The sequence below is a fragment of the Mandrillus leucophaeus genome, unplaced genomic scaffold, assembly GCF_000951045.1.
Source record: "Mandrillus leucophaeus isolate KB7577 unplaced genomic scaffold, Mleu.le_1.0 Scaffold118, whole genome shotgun sequence".
Classification (NCBI taxonomy): domain Eukaryota; kingdom Metazoa; phylum Chordata; class Mammalia; order Primates; family Cercopithecidae; genus Mandrillus; species Mandrillus leucophaeus.
The window spans coordinates 1,443,045-1,452,970 of record NW_012100098.1 but is presented as its reverse complement, the minus strand read 5'-3'; the positions used below and the strand labels follow the sequence as shown (position 1 = coordinate 1,452,970).

Here is a 9,926-nt window from a genome sequence, read left to right as displayed (position 1 = left end):
GGGCCTGCTGGTGCGCGACCCCGGAAAGCAGGAGTGGAGAGGCTAGAGGAGCCCGCGGGGCCAGGTGAGGGGCCGCCGGTGTGGCGGGAGGTGGGCCCCGGAAAGGCCGGGCAATCTCGGGTCTTTGGTGGATGCCTTGGAGCGGGCTCAGGGCCACGCCGGAGTCCCGCTTGGAAACTGGGGAGTCGGGGGAGGGACTGGATTCCCAGCGGAACTTGCTGGCTCAGAGTCAGCCCCCAAGGGCGACGGCCAAGGCTTTCTCTCCCCAGCCCGCCAAGGGTGGGGTTTGGCCCACGAGGGGCGCTGGAGGTGGCCAGGCCAGAGAAATTCCTTCCATTTCCCCGCCGGCTGCGGGAACCGGTTCCAGGAGCGCGGGAGCTTCCAGGAGTCTACTAGGAGACCCAGCCGGGAGGGACGGATGCTGCGCGATGCAACCCCTTCACGGGACTGAGTCAAGAAACCAAGGCTGGGGGTCTCGTGGAATCAGGCGGAGCTGGGGATTAGGACTTGGGGCTTGTGTCTCCCAGGCGTGTTTTTTTGGTTGTCGTTTTGTTTTTTTGCCGCAACATCTTCCCTCCTTGTATTGGGAGGGGTGGGGGCGCGGTATTTCCAGACCTCCTTACCATGGTGGTCTGTGTTGAGGACAGGACACAGTTCCCTGACTTGGCTCATTCCCCTCCACAACCTACCCACCCCCCCTTTTTTTTTTGAAATGAAGTCTCGCTCTGTTGCCCAGGCTGGAGTGCAGTGGCGTGATCTCGGCTCACTGCAACCTCCATCTCCCGGGTTCAAGTGAGTCTCCTGCCTCAGCCTCCCCAGTAGCTGGGACTACAGGCGTCCGCCACCACGCCTGGCTAATTTTTGTATTTTTAGTAGAGACAGGGTTTCACCATATTGGCTAGACTGGACTCGAACTGCTGACCTTGTGATCCGCCCGCCTCAGCCTCCCAAAGTGCTGAGATTACAGGCGTGAGCCACCGCGCCTGGCAGGCTCATATCGTTTTTATGCCTTCGTTTTTGATAGATGACTTGGTGGATAGGGGAAATGCTACAGAAGTGGTTTACAGTGAATTGTTAATTTGGATGTGGGGCTAGTATTAGCGGCACATTGGAAAAACGCAGGCTGAGCAGAGGTCGGTTTCACAACAGTTATGCCCAGTGGGTGCTGATGGATTTGGGGGCTGTTGTCAGCCTGGCCTGGAGCCCTAGTGGTGGGGCTACAAGACTTGCTCCTAGACCTACTCCAAGTGAACGTTTAAGATCAGTGACTTGGATGAAGACTTAAAAAGGAAGTCAGCCGACTCCTTGTAGTCATGCAGAGCTGTGAGGAATGACAAGTGCACAGTATAAAATCAAGATTCTAATTGAAGGCAACTGGGCAGAAGGATGGGCCGAGATTAACAATGTGAATGTGACTGACGAGGCCTGTGCTGAGGCCTCTGCTGGACTTAAGAAAGTCAGCTGAGGAGTTCAGGCCCTGTGCCTGGCTCAAAGGCCCAGGAACCCAGGCCCTTAGCTTCTGAGCTGTTCCCTGGACGGAGGCTGTGGGACTGCTCTGTGCAGTGTGAAGCCTCCATCCACTATACAGGTCCAAGTGGGCGGTAGGGGGAGCAAGAATGCCTGATTCTGGACTCCTTGGTTAGGTTCCCTGGGTTCTAATCTCAGTTTTGCCAATTCCTAGCTGTGTGACCTTCGGCAAGTTGCTTAACGTTTCTTTCTGGGCCTTAGTTTCCTCATTGGTAAAATGTTTATAATAATAATCCCTTCTTCATAGCATTGTGAGGCTGAAATGAGAAAATGCATGTAAAGTGCTTAATGTATCTGGCACATGTTGTTTAACAAATATTAGCGGCTGTTGTTATTGCTAATAGTAGTAATATTCCCATTTCTGGGTAGGGATATTGGCCAATGTAGAGCTTGTACTCAGGAGGCCACCAGGGCCTGTCAGGCAGAGGGCCTGTCAGCGGTGTCCTGTTGCAAGGGGCAGTTTAGTTAAGAAAAGACTAAAATACTTGCTAGGAAGGACTAGAATGAGGCTTCCTGTGGGCCAGTGCAGGGGACAGAGCTGGGATCCAGGGACTTTTAGAGTCAGGGATGTGATTCAACATAAGGAAGAACGCTCTGGCTCTTGGATCTGCCCCCAAATGGAAGGGACAGCTCTTGAGCTGGAATGTTGTCCCCACCTAGCTGACCTTCCTCCCAGCACAGCTCCAATGCAGGCATGTGCACCCCCCACCTTTCCACGCACGCTTACTGAGCACCTGCCAGTGCTGAGCAGAGTTGAGAGACTGCAGATTCTGCAGTGATTGAGATGGACAGCATCCTTACATTCTGGTTGGGTAGACAGGTAATAAACCAGTGAACAGATGTGAACATTAGACCTCTGATGAATAAAAATCAGGCTAGTGTGGTGGGGTGGGGGTGCAAGCTGTTCAGGCTGTTCAGGGAGGTGACATGGGAATGGAAACCTCGTTGATCAGGAAGAGCCAGTTCTGGGCAGAGGGAACGGTGGATGCAGAGGCCCTGAGTAGGGAGAGAAGGCCCATGTGACGGGACCACAGTGAGTGGCTGGGAAATGAGGTTGGTGGGGAGCAGGAACTGGGGACTGAAATCTGGCCTGATGGTCCACCCCATTTTGGGGGTCACTTTCTCCGCCAAGCCCACTCAGCCTTTGGTTTGCCCTCTGCCCAGTGCAGATTGTCCTTGACCTTGGTTCATCCCTTATCAGATCCTGGGGCTCTGGGATCTTGGTGTGCTCATTCTTGGCTCTCCTGTGGTTCGGGGCACACTGCCTGGCTTCCAGGGGGTCCTCAGTAAATGCTTGTGGTGTGACTATTGAGGGGGGCATTTTGATCTGGAGCAGGCAGGGAAACAGATACCTGCTTGAAGATGCTAAAATCATTTGTGGGCACCACCAGGTGCCAGACTCTGGCCCCTGTTCTGAGAACCAGATGGGGAAGACCTGGGTGCTCAGGTTGGGCCTGATTATGGTAGGTGGTATTTGGCCCTCCCTACCCTTCCTTCTCAGCAGTGAGCTGGTAGGGAGAAAAGACAAGGCTGGGGGAAATTATAGACCAGTTTCCGGGGGATGGGAGGATGACACTGTCATCCTGGAAAGCAGGTGTAGTCCATGGGCTGGGGCAGATTGGAAGCCTCGTCTTGCTTTCTGTTTAGGGTTAAAGGTGCTCCAGATGTTCCAGTCTGCCCTCCCTTCCCTCCTTCTCTCCTGTGGCCTTTTCCTGTTCCCCATCATACCCACAGGATTGGGAGGGAGGGGTGCTGGTAATGTCGTAAGGGGAGAGCCTGGGTACTGTGGGCCAGAGGTCCTCCCCTTGGCCTGTAGACCTTGGGCAGAGGTCAGGAGGACGAGGAAGCCCATTGCCCACCCTCTGGGGTCCTCCTCCTCTTTGTCCCTCCTAGCTCCCATCATCTCCTTCTCTTTTCCCAGACCTCATCTCGGTCTTAAGGGCAGTCCAATAGCCAGTGAAGGCCTGGTCCTGCCCTCACTCTGGAGCGTAGTCGAGAGGAGAGAGCACTGGAGTGGGTGGAGGAAGAGAAGGAGAGATGTGGGTCAAGGTACCCTAGCTGAACGGGGTTAGGGGAGAGCTGAAGAGGCTGGGGTGTGGGGTGAGGCACATAGTTGGCTTCCACCCTGGAAGGAGAGGCCAGGTGCCCAGGGTGCCTTGGACTAGGAACCAGGGTCTGTGGCTAGCTTTTATGTGTGTGTCCTCATTGAACTTCTCCTAATAATGACATGTAGCAGATATGTGTATCTAGCACTGTCCTAAGTCTTTTACACATTAACTTTTTTTAGCTGGGCGCAGTGGCTCACGCCTGTAATCGCAGCACTTTGGGAGGCCGAGGTGGGTGGATCACGAGGTCAGGAGATGAGACCATCCTGGCTAATATGGTGAAACCCCATCTCTACTAAAAATACAAAAAATTAGCCGGGCGAGGTGGTGGGCGCCTGTAGTCCCAGCTACTCGGAGGCTGAGGCAGGAGAATGGTGTGAACCCGGGAGGCGGAGCTTGCAGTGAGCCAAGATGGTGCCACTGCACTCCAGCCTGGGTGACAAAGCGAGACTCCGTCTCAAAAAAAAAAAAAAAACAAAACTGTTTTAAAAGCCTGCTGATAACCCTGTGATTGTTAATTTTAGAGATGTCATCATTTTTACAGATGAGGAGCATGAGGTACAAAGAGATTATGTAATTTGCCCAAGGTGATAAGCAGTGGAGCTAGGATTTGAACCCAGACAGTCTGGGATCCCACATCCACTCTACTCTGAGTGGAACCCTTGCCTTTTGGGGGCCTCTGAGGCTTTAGGGGCCAAACTAGAGCCCCTTAAGGAGAGAGGGGTATTCCGCTATATCCTCACAATAGTTCCCTTCCTGTGCCTGCAACATGCCCTTTTGTGCATGTCAGAGAAGGGTATGAGGTGGAGAGACTAGATGCTGATGTGTTTATATGGCTCTGAAATGCCCCAGATGCTGTCAGCAGCTCCTGGCCACACCCTACACCCCTGGAAGCAGATTGCCTGGGGCTTGGGCCCCCAGGCTCTGATGCCTAACCCAGGGAGGTCCTTGGGATGGCTTGTCCCCCTCTTGCGGCCTGGATCCTGCCACTGCTCCCATTCCTGTGTGTCCTGGCCATGCTGTCTCCAGGGAATGTGCTTGCTGGCTGGTTTCTCTTCACTCACATCGACTCTCCCTCTGTAGGCCTCCACCATGGACAGAGGCCAGGCCCTGCCCCTCCCAGGCAGCCTGGTGCCTTCTCCTGGGCCCTGACGGCTGACAGGATAATGTGGTTGGCCAAGGCCTGTTGGTCCATCCAGAGTGGTAAGTGTTCTGTTATTGTCCTTTGTACACCCCTCCAGCAGGTGGGGTTGGGGGGCAGAGGTGGGGGTGGAGCTGCCCAAAGCGGATGTGGTTAGGGGGATGGAGGGGAAACCCCGCGGAGGTGGCAGCTGAGGTGCTGTTCAGTGTGGGGGATCTGATTTCTTCAGAGGTGGGGGTAATGTGGGTGTGGGGACTGGGGAAGCCTTATTTTCTTGGCAGGATAGGCTGGAGGGCTCTGGGCCCAGGTGACATGGGCTGGTAGGAATAGGGGATGACAGCTGCTCCTAAGGCAGCATGTGCCTGGTTCCAGGAAGCAGATAGGGTGGAATAGGATATCTAGGGACTGGGCTGGGAGCATCATGGAGCACACGTGGCAGTGGGGAACTGGCCTGTCTCCCGGGTGTAGACACTTCTCCAGGTGAGTGCATGAAGGGAAGGCCGGGACCTCCACTCCCTCATGGAAAGCACGGTGCCTGCCCCTCCTTACTGCGGCAGGCCTGAGGGCCTGTGGAGTCTGTGGTGTGGGGGGTGGCCTCTGTGAATGGGAAGGCAGGGACAGTCCTTCCACTACTTGTGATCTAGCACATCTCCTCCACTTACAGAAGAGGAGACTGAGGTACAGAAGGGAGAAATGACTTTTCCAGGGGTCCTGCAGTAAGGATGTGTAGAGCCAAGCCCAGAACCATGCCTCCTGGGTAGCTGGAAAGCACTGGCACCTGGTCTGATGGTGGAGGACATAACTTTCTTGACTGAGGGTGCTTCCAGAGAAGGCCCACACTGATCTGGGACTGAGAGGTGGACGATGGGAATGGGATTTCCAGCAGGCCTTTCCTGGGGACATGAGATGGGGCCAAGGGCACTGTAGTCCTGGTTCTTAAAGGAGCTGGAGCTCTGCCTTGCACCCCAGACAGACAGGGGCCATGAGATTCCCTTCCTCCTTCCCTGGAAGAGGGCCATCTCTGAGCGGCAGCCCTCCCAGGCCTTGAGAGATCCCGGATGAAGCAGGCGCTGGCTCAATATCTCCCTCAGCTTCCCAAACACTGTTGCCTCACAGGGGGTCAGCGTTCAGGGTGCAGAGAGCCTTGGAGAGGTAGCTGGGGTGGGGAGGATGGGATGTCTGGTCCCAGCCTGGAGGGAAGGGGGAAGCCCTGGGAAGCAGGGCCTCCTGTTCTAGGGGTGGGGCTGGGTGTGTGCCTGGCCTCCCAATGGCAGCAGGCGCTGTACCACCAACCTCGGGCCGAAGACAGGGAGAGGAATTACTGTAAGAGGCAGGTGTTCTCTGGTCAGCTGGAGATCTGGACTTGGGAGGCACGTGAATGTAGATGACAGCAGTGGCCAGGTGTCCCTCCCTCAACTCGGCCCCCACATCCACCCCCAGTCCAGACCCAGCTTCCTAAGCACCCAGCTCTCCCTCTGGGTACACAGCAGCCTTGGTGGGCAGAATTCCTTGTGTTTACCTCGTTGTCTGGGTGATGGTGGTGATTGGGTGGAACTCCCATGCCAGATACACTGCCAAGGCCACCCTGAGGGGCTGCCAACCGGGGCCCCATGAGTGCTAGAGCTGCTGGTCTTGTGACGTGGGCACCTGTCTGCCAGGCCCGGGCACGGGCCCAGGGTCACGCTCATGCCGGGGCTCCCGTCAGCTGACTATTTTGGGCTCTTGCTGACCTGGGCCAAAGTCAGGCCCAGCCAAGAGGGCCCAAAGTGGCTCCCCCCATCCCCAGAGGCCGGCTCTGGTTTCTGCTATATAAACAGAGGAGGACACGCCGGCTTGGAGGCAGCACCACATCCAGAGCCTGCTCAGCTGCTGCCCGGCCTCGGCTGCGAGGATAGGCTGGCTGGGCAGCACGTCTCTCCCCACAGGGCTCCCTGAGGCTGCCAGAAAGAGCCCCCAACCAATCTTGGGCTTCTCCCTTCGTGCGGTTGTCCAGGACCTTTGTCCAGGGTCAAAGCAGATCGTGAGGAGGAAGCTGGTGAGTCTTGGGACGGGGACATTGAGGAATGGGAGCTGGGCTGTTTGGATTTTTTCCCATTGCGACTGTCATGCCAAACCCTTTGGCCTTGGGCTGCGGGGAGGAAGCAAGGGTGGCCAACAGTTGGAGGCATGAGTGTGCAGCTTGACCACAGCTGGATGACGGTAGTTGGACTTGTGAACGCTGTGACTGAGAACTGGGAGAGGTGGACAGAGACAGGTGATGCGGTCTAGCTCCTTCCTCAGAGCTTCCCCACAGGGTCTGTCTTCCTCTCCTGTCTGCCCCATCTGGATGAGGCACTGGTCACTGCAGCAAGTTTGGTGTCCATTGGGGTATCTCAGGATTGGCTTCTGAGTGGGGGCCCCTGAACCCCCACTAGTTGGGACTGAGTGGCTGGGCCAGGGGCTTGGTGCCCTGCTGAGCCCTCAGCCCCTGGCCTGTCCCCCTTGCCGGGCCTCCCAGCTGCTTTGGGTGCCTGAGAAGCAGAGCTGGAGAGAGGTCTGGCAAGTCTGCCAACCAGCTTGCCACAAACACGCTCCGGGACCTGGGCCAGGGACTCTGGCCCAGCATGGAACAGGCAGCAGCTCCTTACGTGGGAGGCTCCTGTGCTCTCCTTCCCAGTTCTCAAAAAAATTTTTTCCCCTTTCTGAACGTGAGTCTCTAAACGAATCCAGAGCCTGTGACTAAAAATACTTTAACAATAGGAAAGTGCATCAGTCTTTCCGGCTGGGACTCGTTATCAGAGGGTTTTTATTTTGGAATTTGAAATTTTGCCCGCATGGGCTGGGTGGAGACCTTGGACAGAGGCAAGGGAATTTGGTGGGTGTTGATGTTCTGCAAGGTGGTGGGAGACCCTCCAAGGTGAGAGGAGAAGAGAGCTGGCCAGGAGCTGAACAGACTGAGGGGGAAACCGAGGGAGGTTCAAGGCGTGGGCCAACCTTTCCCAAAGGAACTCCGTGATCTTGTCAGTGTTTTCCAGCCCCGTCTGGCTGTTGTTCCTGAAGCCTGATCTTATTCTTTTGTGCTGTATGTTAATTTCTTCTGACCTGAGAGGGAGGGAGGAAGGGGTAGAGAAATCACTGGACTGAAGATAGCCTCTGTGGCCATACCCTGACCTCCTTAATTAACTGGCTCTCTCCAGAGTATTAATTGACCACTTGCTGCATACAGAGTCTGGAATTCTCCCAGTGCCGGGTAGAGCCACATCGCTGGGCACACTCTCATTTCCTCTCACTCAGCCCAGGAATGGGAGAAGTAGAGATGGGGTTACTGTTTGTAGTTCCTGGAGCAGGAGGGCTGCTGGCTCCCCCGTCCAGCTGAGGACCTTGCTATCTCCTGCCCCTGCCAGTCCCAGGATTCTGCTGCAGGCCGCTGTGGTTGTCCCACTGCAGACACGAGTTCCACAGGGCTGAGTGCGGGACTTGAGTATGCGTGGATTTTGGTATATGTCGGGGTCCTGGAACCCACCCCCCTGTAGCACTTCCCTGTGACTTGGAGGTACTGCCTGCCTCCCGACTTCCACCCTCACTTGCCATTACAAGTTTCCCACGACAGTGGGGGAGCCCAGGCCCCAGGCAGTGCTACATTTGGATGTTGAACCTCTCCCTCCATTGTGAACTGAATTCTACCAGCACTGGGACTGGTGATGTCTGCATTAGGCAGATGAGGAAGCAGTCTTGGAGAGGACAAGGGACTGGCCTCAGGTCACACATCAGGCTTGCTAGCTCCTGGACAAAGATGCCTCTGAAAGCTCTTCCATCTTTGGCCCCTGCTGAGAGCTGAGGGGAGGGGTGCAGGCCTACCTGGGTCCCTGGGAGGCTGGTTTTGGGGAGATAATGATACATGTGCTCATGGTAGGGCTTGGGCAAGGGCCAGGAGAGCAGAGCCAGGGGTCTGGGCCTTACCCTTCCCCCCTGGTTCCCAGAGCTGCCCATGGGAAGCCCCCGGGGCAGTAGGCAGTGCTTCCCTGCCCACAGTGCAAATCCCCCTGCCCACTGCCAGAGCAGGAAGAGGAAGTGGCCAGGTCAGGGCTGGCGATAGACCCTGGGGCCGAGGGGAAGCTCCCAGGGCCACTTCTGAGCTGGAGAAGGCGAAGCTCACTCCTTTTGCCCACCCCAAGGGAAGGGTGTGGAGGCCCATGGGTGGGGACAGTCTCAGTGAAAGTAGGGCAAGTTCCTGACCTCTACTTAGTAGGGGCGGGGCCCAGCCCAAGGTGGAGGGGTAGCGTGGGAAAAGGGCTGTGTAATTCCACTTCCTTCATCTCCTGTTTACCCATCTCTACCCCCACCCTCTGGGCTGGGGAATGGTGATGGACATTGGCTGCTCATCTGGGGCCTGCCCTGGGCTACTTACCACTGAGGATGTATAAAGGATCTTCCCAGCATGGGGTAGCAGACAGTGCCCTTGTCCTCATGGTGTTCACATCTGGTGGGTGAGAGATGGGTCTAAGTACATGATAAATCCCTGGGCCCCATAAAATTTGACTAGGAGGGGTAAGGGCCTGGTGAACTGCTCAGAAAATAAACTCTGTTGTCAGCAGGAGGACCCCTTTCTACTATGAGATGCTGCATTCCCTGCTAACCGTACTTGTACTCTATCTATTGATAGAAATAATACATAATAAGAAACAGCCACTGTGGTTTCAGAAGCACACACTTGAAAGAATTGTTCTCAATAAATTCCATCTGCATCTGGATCCATATGAAGAAATATGTCTCTCTCATTCAGGTGTGGCTATTTAAAAATAAAATTTGGGCAGGGCGCGGTGGCTCACGCCTGTAATCCCAGCACTTTGGGAGGCCAAGGCGGGCAGATCACAAGGTCAGGAGATCGAGACCATCCTGGCTAACACCGTGAAACCCCGTCTCTACGAAAAATACAAAAAATTAACTGGGCGTGGTGGCAGGCACATGTAGTCCCAGCTACTCGGGAGACTGAGGCAGGAGAATGGCGTGAACCCGGGAGGTGGAGCTTGCAGTGAGCCGAGATCACACCACTGCACTCCAGCCTAGGCGACAGACACCATCTCAAAAACAAACAAACAAAAAACTTTGGGGGGAATATAACATAATACAGAAAAGTGCACACATCATAGGTGTACAATTTTTTTTTTTTTTTT

At 55.4% G+C, this 9,926-nt stretch overlaps 1 protein-coding gene across 1 annotated transcript in view; it reads left to right on the top strand.

The window, feature by feature from the left end:
* Window positions 1-260: 260 nt before the first annotated feature.
* The window catches only part of NR4A1 (nuclear receptor subfamily 4, group A, member 1), a 30,834-nt gene continuing 21,168 nt past the window's right edge, over window positions 261-9,926 (top strand). Inside the window, exons 1-2 of the mRNA XM_012002336.1 lie at window positions 261-1,370; window positions 4,716-4,835. Coding sequence (XP_011857726.1) covers window positions 1,331-1,370; window positions 4,716-4,835 — 160 coding nt within the window. The 5' untranslated portion in view covers window positions 261-1,330. The remainder of the gene's footprint in view (window positions 1,371-4,715; window positions 4,836-9,926) is intronic.